This window comes from Engraulis encrasicolus, chromosome 18, assembly GCF_034702125.1.
Source record: "Engraulis encrasicolus isolate BLACKSEA-1 chromosome 18, IST_EnEncr_1.0, whole genome shotgun sequence".
NCBI lineage: Eukaryota > Metazoa > Chordata > Actinopteri > Clupeiformes > Engraulidae > Engraulis > Engraulis encrasicolus.
Genome location: NC_085874.1, coordinates 18,622,313 through 18,641,342, shown reverse-complemented (window position 1 = coordinate 18,641,342; position 19,030 = coordinate 18,622,313). Strand labels below are relative to the sequence as shown.

Below are 19,030 nucleotides of genomic sequence, written 5' to 3'. Positions count from 1 at the left end.
GTCTCTGCAACATTTGTATCCATTTTAGACTATGCAGACCTGCTGTACATGAATGCTTCATCCCAATGTCTGAGTAAGATTGACTCTGTGTATCATGGTGCCCTGAGGTTCATCACTAACTGTAGGGCCCAAACTCATCACTGTGAACTTTATGCCAGAGTTAAATGGTCTTCACTGACTACCAGGAGACTTACTCACTGGTATACATTTATTTACAAGGCAATACTCGGACTACTGCCACCTTACATCTGCAGCCTAATCACAGTGAGGAATATTGAGTCTTATGGTCTGCGCTCTAAAGGCCATTTGTTACTCTCTGTCCCTTGCTTCCGCACAGAACTGGGGAAGAGGGCATTTGTGTTTTCAGCCCCTACCTCATGGAACAATCTGCAAAAGGACTTGAAACTAACAGATCTGATTCCATTGAACGATTTTAATTCCAAGATGAGATCACTTGAGACAGAGTCTATTGTCTGTAACTGTTTCAATTGACGTTTTATTTTACTTGATTTGTTATTTTAATGCAACTGTGTAATTCTAATTTTGTAACTTGAGCCGCCACTTGGCCAGGACACCTTTGTAAAAGAGATGCTTAATCTTAATGGGTTCATTTTCCTGGTTAAAAAAAGGTTAAATAAAAAAAGGATGTGCTGTACTACACACTGTGCAGTCCAGCATGGTCCAATTGGTCCAGTGGTCAATTGGCAGCATTTAGCAGCATTGTAGGTGCAAGTCTCGTAGTGCAAGCAGTTCTTGCAAATGGAGATCAGAGAGTGCAGGTAAGGTGCAGTCACATGGCAGTTCCATAGGTTGTGTGTGTGTGTTTTTGTGGTGTGCGTGTGTGTGTTTTGTGGTGTGTGTGTGTGTGAGAGAGAGAGAGAGAGAGAGAGAGAGAGAGAGAGAGAGAGAGAGAGAGAGAGAGAGAGAGAGAGAGAGAGAGAGAGAGAGAGAGAGAGAGGGGGTCTTACAGCTTCCTGTCTGCCTGGTGTCTGGAGCAGACCGTGTGGGGAGGGGGTGGAGGAAGTTCAGCATTCTGATGGCCTGGTGGATGAAGGTATTCGCCAGCCGGGCGGTTCTGGACCGTAGGCTCCCGTACCTTACGTGATAAACCTGGCTACAAGTAGCCTATGTTAACCTGCAGGAAGTGGAAAACTTAATGATAGCCAGCCTCCAGGCATGCTTTAATGATGAGTCCAAGCTCCTCTTTTAGACTTACCATGGCCTCAGGGTTAACTTAACCTTTGCTACTGAATCATGTTGTTGGAATAGCCTACCCTCCGCTCCTCAGGTTGATTTGAACACCGGGCTAACATGAATTTACATTGGCTAAAGGAGCAAGAACTGTGGAGATGCGTGCCATGCAATAAACCTCCCAAATAGCTGTCTTTGAACCGTAATAAGGGGGGAAATGTAGCTGTGGAGCAGTTATTCTGTCCCTGTTTTTTATTGCAAGCATACATTGTGTATCTTTAATTGTCTGTTGCAGTAGATTGTGTGTCACTAAATTAGCTCCATTATTTTTTAATATTATAATTTCTTCAAATTAATTAGGCTACCTCTTATAGGCCTACCTAATAATAATAGACATAGCCTAGGCTACTACTGCTACTACTGCTGCTAGGCTACTACTAATAATAGAGAACTATTATTATTATTATTATCATTATTATCATTATTATTATTATTATTATTATTATAGCCATTATAGCCATTATAGCCATTATTTGACTTTCCTTCCAAACACCTCTGGTTTTCACCCCCTTGAAAAAAAAGTGCATGAAGCCTCTGATGTCATTACGTAACAGACTGCGTAACATGTTACCACAGACAACCATTTCCTGTCCTTCCTGGCGAGCAGTCGAGCTAACAACAACAGAGGCTAGCGTAGAAGGACTTTAGCAATCTTTCGTTTTCTTCGTCGATAACGTCTAGGCAAACTTTAATGCTGTATGTTGTTTGAAGACTTGACCAGTTAGCATGTTTGCTAGCTGATAAGTTATATCGCAATAATTTGACAACGTTGACGTTAGGCAACTGTTAGCGTTTGTACCAGAAGACAGCAGGTATGATGGCGTCTAGCTACAACGCGAAAGAGGAAGATGGCCATCACTCGGGGGCAGCTGGACCTTGTGGGACAGCGGTGAAAAGCAAAAAGCCTGATAACACTGCTTTCAAACAGCAGCGACTGCCAGCCTGGCAGCCGATTCTCACAGCAGGCACGGTTCTTCCTGCATTCTTCGTGATTGGTCTTATATTTATTCCTATCGGGATCGGGCTCTATGTCACGTCGAATAACATCAAAGAATTCGAGGTGAGTAATGATAGGCCATCTACCAAAGCTAGAACTATGCGCTTTCAGTAACCTGTACAATGACATATTTGCATTAATTCGATGCATCCATTGATAGCCTATCCGCAAAGTTAGTGGGCCTCGCGACGCTAACAATATTGATGTAGCAGCCACCTTATGACTTGTTGATGATAGCTAACAAGCTCGGATTGTTGTGGACTGCAGCTGTACCTAAACGATGCCACTAATGGGGCCTCCGTTATCAAATTAAACCCAGAGAAGGGCCAATTAATAAAACCAAAGGCCTGGATTTGGCATAACGGCAAGATAAATCAAACAACATGGCTTTAATGTACCTGGATAATTATCTATGGGTAATTGTTGAATTTCCGAGGCGGAAGTACATTCTGTTGGGTACCAGTGCCAGGTTGTGTGTTAGTGTGTGTGTAAGCTTATAAAACTATGACTATTGTTTGCTTTTATCTTCACAGATAGACTACACGGGCATCGACATGTCCAGTCCCTGTTTCAACTGTTCCCAGAACTTCAGCTGGAATAGCACAAGACCTTGCAAATGTTCTCTGCCGTTTTCCTTGGACCAACCCTTCGAGGTAACAGTCAACCTGACATATTATTTCTACACGTGGGTGGGAGACGTGACGCCTTGATTTTTCGTAACATTGGTTAAAAACCTACAAAACTGTTGTTTTCCTTTAAAAAACAAATGTCAATGAAAGAAGATGTGGTACATTATGTTTCATATTAGTCTTAGATGAGAAGAAACATTTTTGTTAAGATTTATGTAAAGGTTTATATGTCAAATTTCCTGCGGTGTGACTGTAACATTAATGAAACAATTTATAATAATATATATATAAATTAACCAACAACATTTTGAATAATGTATGAAGCATTTGGCATGATTGCATAAATCTTAACTTTAGATTAAGATATGTGAATGTGGAAAAATCTCAAGACAGTAATATTAACTACAAGTTCAATTTCGTAACACAAATTGCGTCCTGTGGGGTGACATGTATGTCAATGTTTGTGAATGGGCAGCTGCAAGGCCAACTACAAGGGTCTTAAAGACTGGCTCCTAACCAGTCAGTACCTCAGTTATTGGAGAGTGCTGTGGAAGTTTAAGGTGACTCTTAACCTCTTAATATGTCTTCATATTGCAATCTTTCTGTCACGCAATGCTTAGGTTCATTTTATGGTGTCCTGTGGTGTGACTGCTCTTATAGGAGGAAAAAAAGTTTTTTTATTAATGAAAACGCATATTAAGATTAAACACAATATCATTATCAAGTTAGCATGAGCTCAGATGTCAGTCATGTATACAAAAGGATTAAAATGGCCATAATACAGTGAATTCCCTGTGGTGTGACTCCATTTTCCTGCGGTGTGACATGCCTATGCTATGTGTTGATGCAGGACACATTTTCCCAAAAATGGCAAAAATAAGGTGAAATTCCACAGACCACTAAGTGCTTTATTTTTTTCTATTTTTTTCCAATTTTTATCCATCATTTTTTTCAGGAATTTGAAAAACTTTTTTTTTTTTTTGCGTTACGCCCTTAAACGTCAACCACCCACGTACATCTACTGTAGGCCTATTGCTGCTGGTGTTATTAGATATTTGATACTGAGATCACTGGCATAATTATCAGGGGATATGTTTTGCCCTCAACTCTAATGTTATCTCTTGCTCAATGTAAATTACCTAGATTAGTCTATGTCTGCATGGGAAAGCAAGAAACGTAATTTCAAATTCTTTGTATGACCAGTGCATGTAAAGAAATTGACAATAAAACCAACTTGACTTGACTTGACTTATTGATTGCCACGTAACTGAATTGTGCATGTTTTAATGTCTGTTTCCTTGTCTTTTTTTTAAAGAGCAATGTCTTCATGTACTATGGTCTGTCAAACTTCTATCAAAACCATCGGCGTTACGTGAAATCCAGAGATGACAGCCAGCTGAACGGAGACACATTCTCTTTAACAGTATGTATGAAATTGAAGGATGACTTTCAAAGTGCTCTCAAACACCTTTGTTTTGTTTGTCCTCCAGTGTGTGAGTCCTTTCTGCCTAACTTGGCATTTCTTGCTTTACTGTATGCGGACTACATTGGGTTACTAATTTAGTGTTGATTTTCAATCACCATTTGGTAATCAAATGTTTTCTGTGGTTAACAGCATCCCAGCAAGGAGTGTGAACCGTACCGCACTGGTAGCGACAACAAGCCTATTGCCCCGTGTGGAGCCATTGCCAACAGCATGTTCAATGGTAAGACCAGTTTGTTTCAGAAGAAGTAAAGTTGCTATAAATATATGACCAGATGGGGCACCTAAGTCACGCCCTTCTACTTTCGATCCGTGGGGCTGGAGCTCTCAAAATTTTGAATGAGAGTTAATGGAGCGAGTCAAGCTAAATCCTCAACCCGTTTGGCATGTGCTCCGGATTTCACATATGATGACAGTGAATTTGAAAGGTTTTATTTGCGTCGTAAGACCACCCATTTTTGGCGCACAAGAAAGGTTATTTTAGCTTCTGTGCAAAACAGTGTTAGAGACTACAACGTGCGCCTCGCATATTTGACGTGAACCGAGGCACAGCCAACCCTACTGCTGCTCCACGGCTTAAGTGGCTGCACGTCGGACATGCGACGTCTGTTGTGTAGTCCAAATAATTACATATTTTTGCACACACACAACTCAAAAATCGCTTGCCAAGTGAAGTCAACAAGCACACCATTGGTTGTTATTAATTCTGAGGCACAGCATATGTGTGATCGACGGGGAAATGCGAGGTGGATCAGAAAATAACTTTTATCAGTCCATTACAGTCAAAACTTTTTGCGTTCCCAGCCCCACGAGCCGCCCGGAAGGGGTGGAGACTTGGGTAAGGCAACGACAAATGTAATAAATGTCTTTCTTGATGCCCTCAGATACTCTGGAGTTGTACTATGTCGATCAGAATGGAACTAGAACACAAATTGACCTGTCGAAGAAAGGAATTGCCTGGTGGACAGACAAACACGTCAAGTTCAGGAACCCTGGGGGAAACAACTCCAACCTCACGGCCAGTTTCAAAGGTACTTTCTGTCTGCTTACAAGCTTGTTGCAGGTTGATTCTCTCTCTCTACCTCCAACAGTGGAGACATAGGCACCGGACAAATAAACTCCTTTCTCTCTCTCTGCCCATCCTGGAGCTGTCATTCAATTATATTTTTTTTCTATGATTGATAAAGTCTTAAGTTGACTACAGACACGGAGGCATCCCAGATAACTGCTTAGATTTAACAGATAATGTGAAGCATTTTTCACGCATTTAATTGTTTTGGTGGGCTGGTTTGAATACTTGATGGTAATTTGCACATTATTAAAACAACAGTCAATATGATATAGCCCACCCATATGACTGGTGCAAATAAAAAGGTGTATTTGATGATCCTTGAAGGGTTTTGGCAGGGTAATGATGTACACTCAGTTCAATCCAAAGATGATAGGCTACACTATATGCTCTTCCAAGTCATCCACGGGCTGCATGTTATGCACAATCTGCGACCTCGCCAGTCGCCACTCCTGCAATACTAGTCACCAAGCTTGATAAGTTATCATATCTCTGAGGAACTTTTTCATCTTGAACAAAACCATTACAATGAGAGTGCGCATGGTCCCTCATTCAGAGATAATCCACCGTTTCTTGTCATAATGTTAATCATTACATGTTCTTCAAACGTCTATTCTTCTCCAGGTACCTCTAAGCCTGTGAATTGGAATAAACCGGTCTATGAACTGGACAGCGAGCCAGAGAACAATGGCTTCATCAATGAGGACTTCATCGTGTGGATGCGCACGGCCGCCCTCCCGACGTTCCGCAAGCTGTACCGCATCATCCAGAGGAAGAACAGCATGGTCCCAACCCTGCCGCGCGGGAATTACACCCTGGAGGTCACTTACAGTATCCTTTTGTCTTCCCCCCCAATAGTGGGTGAATAGAATACAACACCTCATGCCATGGTTGGGTGTTACAAATAGGTAACATAAAAGGGACAAAGTACGGAAAAAGGTTGCTCGTTGATATTTAATGAATACAAAAAGATGTCTAGGGGGCGTACGGGTCGCCAAAACGCACACTTTGGATGGGGGGTGGGGGGGATGAACACCACTTGGTGGTTATATTGGGTGATAAAGCCACTTCACATTCTTCTTATAGATACAGCATTTGGATCCGTAACTTTCTAATCTCAAGACCCAAACTCCCAAATCAAATCATAAGAAATTAAAATTGAGAAACTTAATTTGGTCCACACATACAGTAAATACAACAACAACATGTATGTATAAAGCACAATGTCACAACTATACAGTTAACTCATAGTCTTTTCAAATACACACATGCACATTCCCACATTCACACACCAGCTCTGGAGGTTGTTGTACGGTGCCAATTTTCCGGGGTTCACGTGAGAGTGCAAACATATGCGCATTGCGCACACAAATAGTAAAGTCCTCAATAAGATTAGTCTGGAAGCTATCATAACAGCCTAGTTTCATAACATCAGAACTAGATCTACTAGTGCAGGAAGACTTTGTAATTCTACTTATCTGAAAGGTGTTATCAAATCTTAAGGCTGCAAGCAAGGGATCTTGAATGCCGGCACAACTTGAGGTCATGCTGTCTCTTTCTGCTGTAGACTGTTCTCTTCGTAGCCTAGCTCTGCTACATCTCCTGTGTTGCCTTATTATCTCAGCAGGTAGGCCATCACTGGTGTCAATGTCCTAGGTTGGTCACGAACAGCTAAGAGCATCTTCCTCGATAGCGTACCATTTTTTGAATTCTCAGTGAAAATTATACAATGGCGAAAAAGTAACAAATATTGTCTACAAAATGAGGGGAAAGGTCAAGCTGAAGCCTCAGTTGACGAAGCTAACACAATTAACAACTCTAGGCTCACAAAAGCAGAAAAAAACGCAACCTAAATATTACATATTTGAGAGCTGTGGTAAGAGGCAGCCAGATGACGCCATCACCATAGCAACCATATACGTAGAGACTACGGGCCACTGCTCTTTTGGCTTTCACAGTTACACTTTGTTGTAAAGTTATGCAGATGAACTGGTTTTTACAACTTAAGGTGGAGTTACTCACCACATCCCATTGACGGCTATGTTTAGCATTACAGATTAGTGCAGTGCATGGGTGGTACCCTCTACACCAGTGATTCTCAAAGTGTGGTCCGGGGACCACTAGTGGTCCGCGCCAGAGCTCAGGTGGTCCGCGAGGGGATTTCTACTTTTCCAAGATAAGCTAGCAGTAGGATATATTTGTAACATTTTCATGTTTTCAACACAATAAGACAGGCTTATCATGTGAATAAAAAGTAAGTGATCTCCATAAAAATTAGCAGTGTCAAATTAGCATCCATCAACTGACAATTTAGTTGACAGGTGGTCCCCGATAATTTTTGGGGGGGACAAAGTGGTCCTCGGTCTGAAAAGGTTTGAGAAACACTGCTCTACACTCTCCCAACAATCCACCACAGATAGTGAGGGCAAGGCCTATGCTTTGATAGCCTGGTCCTGACCATCCCATAATACTACCATTTCATTTCGTATTCATGGTCTGGCATTTGTTTGCTCTGAAGCGATTGTAGGAAGCAGGAAGTTTGCACTCAGTTATGGTTTGAAATTATTGGACACGTCTCACCCAATCGCTGGCAGTTACTCAACAACAACATAGCGCAGACCAATGGCTCTGGCGCAGATGTGTACGTCATTGTCACGAGCGTCCTCCCCCTTTCGCCCCCACGTGGGGGGCTTATTCGATTATTGGCTGTTTTCTGAGGGGGGCGTTGCGATCAAAATTCTACTGCTCCAGGCACTCCACAGAGAAGCACGGCCAGACTACAGTAGTGGAGCCAATCCTTTGGCGGAAGTACGTAGGATGGCTCGCGAGGCTAATGCTTTGACTATTTGCCACCTATTTTCACTTTGTTGAAGGCCATCAGTTATTGTAATAATATAAGCTCCTTTATCTTTATTACAACATTTCCGGTTCAAAGCAATTATTATTTGATGTCTTTGACTGACTTATCTTACTCGCATGCATCGATCCAAATAGGGCACATTTTGACATGCACATGAGTTTCCACTCAGGGTAATGAGGGCAATATCACGGAAACGTTCTCCAGCTATTTTTGATCTATGTATGTGTAAGCCAAATGTGAGATGTTGGCTGTCTCCCTTCAACAGGGAGATTTTAATCAATGTGCTCTGATACTTGCGGAATTCGAACAAGATTGAAAATTGATGTTAGACATGACATTGTTTTTGGCTGCTTTTGGGTTTGCCTTTAAAGTTCACAGATGCCAAGAAGTCTAGTCAAGTCAGGGTAACCGGGTGGATGGTAAATGGTAGATGGTAAAGCCAGGAAGACTGGCCCAGTCAGGGTAGCAGGGTGGATGGTAAATAGCGTGGACACAGGCCTTTTTGGCATGCCCATGGTATTGTATGCCCCTTGTATGTTCCTTGTATGCCCTTAACCTGAGCCCACCACAGACTACCCGGTGCGCAGCTTTGAGGGCCGCAAGCGCATGATCCTGAGCACCATCTCCTGGATGGGAGGGAAGAACCCCTTCCTTGGCATCGCCTACATCACAGTGGGCTCCGTCTGCTTCTTCCTGGGCGTGGTGCTGCTCATCATCCACCACAAATATGGCAACCGCACCAACAACTCTGACATCCCCAACTAAAGAAGGGATTTATTTGTGTGTGCGCGCGCGTGTTTGAGAGAGATGTCGCACCCCAACAGCAGTGTTGTGCATGATTGCCAGTCTGTGGGCATGGTAAAGAAAAGACTGTTTTGCAAAACTCTTTGTGTCGCTTTGTGTGTGTGTGTGTGCGTGTGCGCGTGCGTGTGTAAATGTGTGTGTGCCCCTGTTCCTGAGTGCCTGCTTGCATTTGAGCTGTTTGCTTGTATATGTAAATGAAATGGGGTAAGAGGACAAATCGTTTAACTAGGTATTTATTTTTATTCACTTTACTGCCGTATATATGGTTTTATTTCACTGATGTTATACAAAGCTTGCACATCCCCGCTGAAATTGGGCTTATTTTACTACTGATTGGAATGTTCCGTGTCAACACAAATGTTTCTTTGAATTTATCATAACTTTCTGTTGTTTTTGAGATTGTTAATTTCTTTTTTACTGGTATTTGCAAAGTTTAAGTTATTTTTGTGAATTCATGTGCCCTGCCGTCATGTCACTATTCATTACTCATAACTGTCAGCCATATGTCCTTTAATTCAATATTGCTTTTATGACGTTGTGCATTTTTCCAAGTCAAGTGCAGCTACGATATCCGCAGTGCTTTGCAAACCAGTGTGCCAGCATGGGTTTTACATGTGTGCATGAAGGTTATGGCCAAGTAGGTCGTTGTACTATAAAAAGGTGCATGAAAATATGCCATCATATGTAAAAGTATGAAGACTCTTGGAGAGCGTAAAGGTCAAGGCTTAAAGCATAAAGGTCTCTCACACTTTGTTCTGTTCTTTTTCACTTCAGTTGCCATGGTTCTTTTTCCTTTCTTTTGGCCGATGGAAAATATTGTCTTGTTAATAATGTACTGTGTAAATGTGCAAAGTAATCTATATGTCGTCGTAACAACAAATAAAAATGAGTAAAATCATTCCAATTCCATGGAAGTTTAGTTTCAGTGTAAGTAATCAATCCTCAGTGGATGGTTGTATTTTAAACCAGTTCTATGCAATGTTTTGAGTTCAAACAGTTTATGTTTGTCCATGAACAGCAGATGGCAATGTTGTGTCCAAAACCGTGAATATGGCTACAGTACAGTACAGCGCAGCGCAAGCTGTGGATGTCAGAATAAAAGCCCTGTGGCTGGGAATGCAAAAGCACAAGGGCATAGAGCAGGGGTGTCGCACTCAAATTCATAGCGTGCCAAAATCTACATGTGGTATGAAGTCATGGGACAACTTCAATATTTATTCAACAGATTCACACACGCTCAGAACTGAAAGCTAGGCAAATGCCACAAAACACTCAATTCATCTTATATACTTATGATATTGTGTAACCTACTTCTATGTGTTAGTATTGTGTTGCACTTAGGTCAAGACTTCTATCGCACAAAAATTTTGCTGTCTGTGGGATGAAGTCGTGGGCCAAGAGATTCACACATGCTTACTACTTAAAGCTAGGCAAATGACACAAAACACTCAATTCATCTTATATACTTATGATATTGTGTGGCTTACTTCTATGTGTTAGTATTTTGTTACACTAGTCAAGACTTCTATTGCATAAAATTTTGCCTTTAAGTAATATTTTCTATATATTAATTAATGGTGTACGTGGGCCAACTGTAATACACATTTGAAATCATCCCGAGGGCCAAATTTGGGCCCCGGGCCTGAGTTTGACATCCCTGGCATAGAGGATACAGAACTTGGGCTTCCATATTCTTTGATGAGGGGGCACTCCCCTTCTCGTTACCTTCTCCATCATTCACAGGCATAGGGTGTAGGTTTGGCTTGGGAAGTGGTGGGGGTATACTTTTATGTAATATTATATGGGAATAGTGCTGAGGACAAGCTAGGTTTATCGCAAAAGTGGTATGGACATGTCCCCACCATGCAGCACATCAAAAATGACGTCCATGTACTGTAAAAGGTAACTCACACCAACAGGCTAGTGATCTACAAATCTGACTAGGCTTTCTGCCGATGAGTGGAAGAGATCACAGTGGTGTGCTACCAGAGACGCTCTATTATGAATTAAAATAATCTTTGGTGCTACTTGTTGCATCTGCAGTTGAGTATGGAGCATAGTGTTGGAATTTAAAAGTTGGACATATAATATTATTTGTCTACTACATCAAGATAGTAGAGATTCAATATTTTAATAGGACTTCGATCAATTATCGACTAGCCCAATAGTTTATGGCACAGTCTATCTGCTTGGAAATTGGTGTTGCTTGAATGCAAACTGCTGTGACTACTTGTACACCTAGCTTTATTCTAAAAAGAGTAGACACACTCTCACATCTGTAATGGAAGTTGATACAGGTTACTCGACTTTTACACTGTCTGCATTTTCATATTTTTTACACCATTCAACACCAAGTAGGCCTACCATTCATTCATCCCAAACAATTCAACATTAGTATTTTTTTTCTTAGTTAGAATTGGCCTAGGACTAGATTATAACTACTTAAATTAATCTTTTCTCAAAGCAGTTTTTGTTTTGTTGTGTTGGTTATGAGTTATTGTTAATCTATTCCTCCTTGAAAAATATCTGTGACTTTTATTTTGATGGAAATTAACGTTTCCAGGTATTTGAGAAGTGTAGTTCTAGACCTAGAAGCTGTCGTGGCTGATGGCACGCGCCATAAGCCGTGTCCTCACATGACTCCGAAAGCCGGTGGAGACGCGGGTCGAAGATGTATACGCAGCTCATGGTAACTATCCTATGTTGCGCACCACTGCTTGCCACGATCCAAAACAAGGCATCTCGGATATCGCAGTCCAGGTTGCATGCGCTCACATCCAATTTCTAATGCAATGATCTTTTGGGTACTGTGAATCATCAGAAATATCTGTAACTTTGAATGAAAATGAGCTAGCGGTCAAGGAAGGACATGCGTAATTTGTGCAGTGAGTGCGTTAGCCAGGATAAGGAACCAATGAAACAATCTAGTTAGCTAGTGCACTTCCTGAACTGGTTAAACATTTGCTACAGGTATTATTATGAACCCATTTTATATTGATATGTGCTGGGAATGGGTGGCCATGTATTCCCCCTGCCATACGTCGACGTGTGACACTGAATGCAATGATATTTGAGGATTAACGGCATTAACCAGAAGAAACAATGGCTCAGGTCTTTTTTTACTCTTGGCTAATTATCGAGACAGGCTACATTTACCCGTGTTCTTGTCTGGCTTTCTTTATTAGCTGTTCTGGTGGCCTGCAATTTACCTAATAACTCTAATGGGAATACCTGTTTATTTCAGGCAGCACGACAGGTGTCTCAGCGGATGCTGAGCACCAGCGCTAACAGGCAGGTGGTGAACCGCGTACCACAGAAGCAGAAAATGTTTCAAGTAAGTGTTTACCTCCGAACTTTCCTGTCAATATTTAAAAAAATATATAATAAAATACAAATCCCGAAGAACTCTCGGTTTGGTACTCTGCGGGAACCCTAGTTATCTGCGCAACCTAAAAGTTAATTGAGGAAGGTTATTATTTTGAGGAACCCCAGAGTCAGTCAGTTTTCCTCCGATATACACACAGGTCCTAGCACATTCTAAAGGGAAACATAGGCCACAATAAATAGGGCCGGGAACAATCTTTGTAGGACTGCTGGTAGAACCTACATATTCCCAGAGGAGCCCCAAATGGTATCTAAAGAACCTAGAGGTTCTAGGAAGAACCCCAAGGTTCTTGGAACCTTTAGGTTCTTTAGAGAACATTTAGGGCTCCTCTGGGAACATGTAGGTTCTCCCAACAGTGCTACTTGAGATTCTAAGGAACTTTTCTATGACATGTCCCGCGTGTGCAATTCCTAACCTTATCAAGGAATGAGAGTTGTAGTTACTTTTCATAGTAGGCTACGCAGGTTTCATATTAGATTACTGTCAGAAGAGCCGTATTGGCTGTTTTTATCTCTTGGGCAAATGTATCTGTGGAAAGCAAGGAATGAACAGATGACTATTTCAGTGTATGATAGTGGAAGCTACAAATAAACAAATAAACCATTGTTTTCTTTAAGGAGCCCGATACATGCAGTAAGTTCTGCAACGGTTGAACAAATGAATGAGTCCTTTTTGCATGGCAGAGATGATGGTGCGGTGGACTTTGCAATCTGTGACTACTTCCAACTGTGTTTGAACTAATACATGTATTGTTTGGTTTGTCAACACAACTAACCAGGTGTTTTTGATGATTTAATTCGAATGAAACTCAACCTACCTGTGTTGTTCTGCTGTGTTACTTGGAGCATGGGGTAGGCCTAGGGTCTGGCAAACATCTTGATGGAAGCCATCATCTAGAAAAGGACACAGAACGTTTTGTCTTCATTTATGAAGTCCCATACCACATTACACCATATCCAGAAGGCAGTACAGGCTCCAAAGGTTTCATCTGGTCAGTGCTCTGTATTTGTAAATAGTAGGCTTGGGTAAGTCCATTACAGAAGAACAGACTTTATTAATGAAACATGGTGGACTGTTCCTTTAAAACATTCCTATACAACAGATATTGGGGTGGTAAACACTTCCAAGAAGAATTATTTTTGGCAGCTTGGGCCATATAGATAAGAATGATGTCAGAGGGCTGCAGATTGCGGGACTGCCAAAGGGGGCGCAAAAACACTGGCAAAATTTTGCTCTATTTCAGCTATCATTGCAAATGGGGCACCTAAGTGTGACGGAGGTCATCTTGCACCTGTTCACCCCCCTCGGGGATCGAACGTGCGACCTCGTCAACTACAACGGTTCGGCAATGGGAGACACAGTACGATACCGCTGGGCCAAGAGACTAGTCTCTCGGCCCAACGGCACGAGACTGTATGAAGCTATCGGAGGGAGGTTTACCAACGTTCCACGCCAACTCTGTGCTAGTTAGCCTCCGTTACACTCTCCCCCTTAAACCTCACTCCCATCCCGGGTCATACGGCACCACTGTGACGGAGGTCATCTTGCACCTGTTCACCCCCCTCGGGGATCGAACCTGCATCCTCGTCAACTACAACGGTTCGGCAATGGGAGACACAGTACGATACCGCTGGGCCAAGAGACTAGTCTCTCAGCCCAACGGCACGAGACTGTATGAGGCTATCGGAGGGAGGTTTACCAACGTTCCACGCCAACTCTGTGCTAGTTACCCTCCGTTACACAAGTCACGCCCTTTACTTCCTGGTTCATGGGGCAGAGGGAGTCAAAAAATGATTACTGGGCTTGAAAATGAGTGATTTTTGGATTTGTGGTGCATAGGTGGAGGTCCAAGGGTTGGATTGGTGCCAAAAAACCACTCATTTTCAAGCCCAGTAATTATTTTTAGACTCCCTGCCCCATGAACCAGGAAGTAGAGGGCGTGACTTAGGTGCCCCATTTGCAACTAGCATGCAAATATGGAGACGAAGAAGCTTTGTTTATCCTTGAATGGTGTTTCATTTGTTAACAATGATATTGGTATACTTAAAGTGATACTGTCCCATATTTGGAAATAAGCTTATTTTACAACTCCCTTTGAATTAAATAATTGGGTTTTACCATTCTCCTGCACTTTCAACCGTTCTCTGGGTGTGGCAGTGCAAAATTTACCTCCATGCTAGCAGTTAACATTGAGTCCTATGAGACCAGCTCAGGGCTAAGTGGTCTCATAGGACTCAATGTTAACTATTAGCTTGGAGGTAAAATTTGCACTGCCATAACTAGAAAACTGTTGAAAGTAAAGGAGAACGGTAAAACCCTATTATTTAACTCAAGGAGAGGTGTAAAATAAGCTTATTTCCAAAAATAGGACAGTCTCACTTTAAGTGTGTAAGTCTTTTAAAGGGGCACAAGGTAGGATAGTAGAGTAGAGTAGAGTAGAGTATCGTTTATTGATCCCAGGGGGAAATTAAGGTGTCAAGTAGCATACACACATACATAAATGAAGACATTGCCCACAAGACGTAACACACATATTACACATAAAATAATCATCATATATAGCTCACTGTTACATATATTTGCCAAGGCATCTCTCTCTCTCTCTCTCTCTCACTCTCTCTCGCTCACACACACGCACACATACACACACACACACACACACCAAAGATAAAGTGTAAGTATAAAGTGTCCACAGTGTTCACATGTGCCTTAGCTGAGTGGCACATAGAAGCCAAGACAAGACGTCGTTTGCATGGTGCCCGTGGCATGCCTGTCTCAAAATGTACACCGTAATGAAAAGATGCTATTCAAATAAACTCGCTGTGAGAATATTTTTCATCGCGGAATGCCAGCAGTTGATACAAATCTGAATATGGTAGGTAAAGCGATTTTTCGTATGAAAAGTGTTTCCCGGGCCACGACACTCGTTCGGACCGCTCTGTCAAAAAGTTGCATTCAGGATTTTCTGACAGCGGACCATGGAAGTGGTCGCGAAAGTCATCTTTCACTTACTAATGATTCACATAACCTTTGGCCGACTCGGGAGAGTGATTAATTAGACTTTTAATCCTACCTGGAGCCCCTTTAAGATCTGCCAGCCTGTCAACAGCATATTCCAAAACATTTGGATCTTGTACCTTTAATGCTTGTCTCTTGGGTCCAAGTGTGTGTGTGTGTGTGTGTGTGTGTGTGTGTGTGTGTGTGTGTAATGGCTGAAGCTCATGGAACCTCTGTATGTTCCAAAACCAGGAGGACAATGGCGTTCCAGTGCACCTGAAGGGTGGCACCGTAGATGCAGTCCTCTACAGGGCCACCATGGGCCTGACCATCATGGGTATGTATGTATGTATGTATGTATGTATGTATGTATGTATGTATGTATGTATGCATGTATGCCTGGTCTTAACATGCCACCACTTGGAACATCCCAATCGAGAAACCTTTACTGGACGGAAGGGTGAACTCTGTTGACATTTGAGTTGTTTTACCTGATAGATCCAGTCGGCTCGTCTGGCCTGCCCAGCAGGCGGAGTATTCATAGGGGGAAACGGGCAACTTGGAATGAATGTCAGCTGTCAGCAGAGAAATGGAAAAAGTAATTTACCATCGCTATAATACTTCTACAAGGCACTTCCAATCTATAAGGTGTTCGCTTTTCGATGAAAAACAAATGCGGAGGTAAGCCCCTGCACCTAGGCTAACGTTTGTCAATTGTCATCAATTAAAACACACGGTCTCAGCTGATGTATGACAATCTCCGCATTCGTTTTCTATTGATGAAAGGAAAAAAATATGACCTGTGAGTCATTTTTGGATGCACTGTAATGAGTGTTGATTTGCCTCTGCTAACATCTACATTCACTGCCATTTATTCGAAGCTGCCTGTTCTCCCCGACAAATGCTCCGACCGCCAGGCGTCCAGATGTGCTGTCGGGATCTACTATAGTTAATATTTGGTCATGACATTGAAAAGAGATTACTGGTGGGAAGGGTGGAGTCCAGTGAAGCTCGAAATGCGTGTCCCTCCCTCATGCTTTCCCTGTTCGCTGATTGGCCAGCTGTCTGGTGACAAGAATAAGGCCCTCCCAGAACACCCATTACAGACCTAACATGGAAGATTTGTATTTTTGACTGGAGCTTACTTATGGCAAAGCCAGGCTGTGTATATGCACCGGAATGATGGAGTGAATGCATTCACATCACACCAGTTCAGGGTCGTCACCAACATGCAGAGTATTGTTGCGGTCTATATTCCATTTTCCCCATGTAGGCCTATGTGATTTTATATGCATACTTTTACTAGGCTTGTTACTAATTACTAGACCGATTACACCACATTCCTGATTAAGTGGTGCCAAATATGAACAAAAAATTTGAAAATTGAAAGAAAAAATTGTGCACTCTTCAATCCTTTTTTGCTCTTCTCATTTCCAAACTTTTGGTCAAAGCCCTTCCCCGGGGCACAAACACAAGTGTGTGACTTGTATTTGTGCCCTGAGGACGGTCTTTGACAGAAAGCTTGGTATGCAACAATGTTTGTGACTGCAATTAAATTAGTTGACCAAATTAAAACAACTGGTGGGAACTAGTCGTTTAACCATTGATTGAACCATGGTTATCTTTGATTAGGCCTGAAGCTGCAAGGCTCGTTTGTCATGAGTTCATGTGCAGCACATAGGAATAAATCATAAGCTGAGTCTACGTTACACTTTCGTTCATGTGCTCTGTAAATGCAACTTACATTTAAAACACTCTTTTTATTACAGGAACAGGATATGTCATCTATGAACTGATAAAGGCAGCTGTTCCAAAGAAGAAGGAGTGAATCCATCCTATTGCCCTCTTCAAAGTCGTCCATTGAATGTAAATGAGAACCATTTTCAGGGAGTGTTTTTGTTCTGTCATCCATGTCCACTTGGAATTGATTCAGTCCAGTCTTACCTGAGGACAATAAAATCAGCTTCTCGAGATTTGAGTTTCTTTGTTTTTTTCCCCCCAATAGTCACTATTTGCAAGTCTAACCTTTCAACCCTTGAAAGGTGTTTGTGTTTTTGTCACAATCTCTAGGTCGGATTGTCCTCACAATGCTATGTGAACCTGTGCCAGCTGTACGTTTTCCCCCACGTTAAAATGGCGGTGCTGGTGGCCATGCAATGTCACGTGTAAAGTGTAAATACAGTAGGAATAATGCCAAACATCAGTTTAAAAATGCTTCGCCATACCACTACGATGGCGGAAAGTTGACATTCATGCAAAAATTTCCGGATGTCCGACTTAGTGGATAGAAGATGTACTGTTCGGGTCCACTGCACTCAGGCCTTTTGAAAAACCATTGAAGGGACACTGTGTGAGATTTTTAGTTGTTTATTTCCAGAATTCATGTTGCCCATTCACTAATGTTACATTTTTCATGAATACTTACCACCACCATCAAATTCTAAGTATTCATTATGACTGGAAAAATGGCATTTTTCATACATGAAAAGGGGGATCTTCTCCATGGTCCGCCATTTTGAATTTCCAAAAATAGCCATTTTTAGCAGCAAAAATGACTCTACTTGGACCATACTAGAAAATATTTGTTTATTACTTAGTAAACTTTCATATAAAGATCAAATTTGGCAATAGGCAGCCCAGTTTCAATGAGCAGCATAGTTGCAGTAGCTTTTTTCACCATTTCCTGCACAGTGTCCCTTTAACAAAAAAGAAGAAAAAAAATCATAGATCCTGTGCACCTACATGTTCCCTTCATCATGTTTGTGAGTTTCTGTGCATGTAGGGCTTATGCTTTTGAAGGTGTGAGATACAGGGAGAGAAGTACAAGAGACAGTGAAGAAAGTGTATTATATTATATTATGAACTCTATCCCAACTCTTGGATTGAGCCACTATTGCTCTTCTTGCACAGGGTTGTGCAACGTTGATGCAGGACTGGATGACCCAAAAAAATCTGCACTCATTTTTCTACGTAGTTCACCCTCTGCCTTATGTACACAACATCTGATCAGTATTGTATCAAAACGTTTAGGGGGAAAAAGCGGACTGAGAAGCCCCACAAATGCAATGGGCCCACCAGACCTGGGAACACCCCCTGTGGAATAGAATGTGTGGGGATATGTCACTCACCTTTTTCCGATTCATGTTCCTCACATAAAATGAGCCAAGGTCAGTGAATCTCAATGTTAAAGAATAGTTCATACAATTTTTTTCTCAAGAGAAAACTGAAAATGGGTCCCACAGACCCTTACAAGGGTTAAACGTAAATGTAATGGTACTGCAGGGGTACGGAATATATATATATTTTAATGATCTTAGGTGGTTTGTCTGATTTTTATTATTTTCATGACTATTCTCTGGACAGGTTTTAAAATAAGGACAATTATATTTCAACAGGGAGATGACAGAAGTGTCAACTTTTGCCTTAAGCTTAATTGTGTACTCAGTCACCATCATTCATGACTGAAGTGCAAACAGGAACTCAATTCTGTTGAAGTACAGTATTTTCTTTTGGCATTTAGCAGCCTAGACACCATGCAGTCCTCTTGTCTCAATT

The 19,030-nt window shown here is 41.8% G+C and overlaps 2 protein-coding genes across 5 annotated transcripts; both read left to right on the top strand.

Annotated features, from left to right (window-relative positions):
* Positions 1-1,844: 1,844 nt before the first annotated feature.
* Positions 1,845-9,991, top strand: LOC134469124 (cell cycle control protein 50A-like). Its single transcript, XM_063223177.1, has 7 exons — positions 1,845-2,311; positions 2,782-2,901; positions 4,193-4,300; positions 4,493-4,583; positions 5,245-5,391; positions 6,054-6,260; positions 8,861-9,991. The coding sequence occupies exons 1-7, from the start codon at positions 2,066-2,068 to the stop codon at positions 9,052-9,054; spliced, it is 1,113 nt and encodes a 370-aa protein (XP_063079247.1). The 5' UTR covers positions 1,845-2,065; the 3' UTR covers positions 9,055-9,991.
* A 1,669-nt stretch (positions 9,992-11,660) lies between these two features.
* LOC134469125 (cytochrome c oxidase subunit 7A2, mitochondrial) lies at positions 11,661-17,448 on the top strand. 4 transcript variants are annotated; one of them, XM_063223180.1, is made up of 4 exons: positions 11,661-11,782; positions 12,338-12,427; positions 15,728-15,812; positions 17,245-17,448. In XM_063223180.1, exons 1-4 carry the CDS (start codon positions 11,765-11,767, stop codon positions 17,301-17,303), a joined length of 252 nt encoding a protein of 83 aa, XP_063079250.1. In that variant the 5' UTR covers positions 11,661-11,764; the 3' UTR covers positions 17,304-17,448. The 4 variants fall into 4 exon arrangements, with proteins under 4 accessions (XP_063079250.1, XP_063079248.1, XP_063079249.1 ...); XM_063223178.1 differs by having other exon boundaries at positions 11,761-11,853; XM_063223179.1 differs by lacking the exon at positions 11,661-11,782 and adding an exon at positions 11,821-11,897.
* The last annotated feature ends 1,582 nt before the right edge of the window (positions 17,449-19,030 follow it).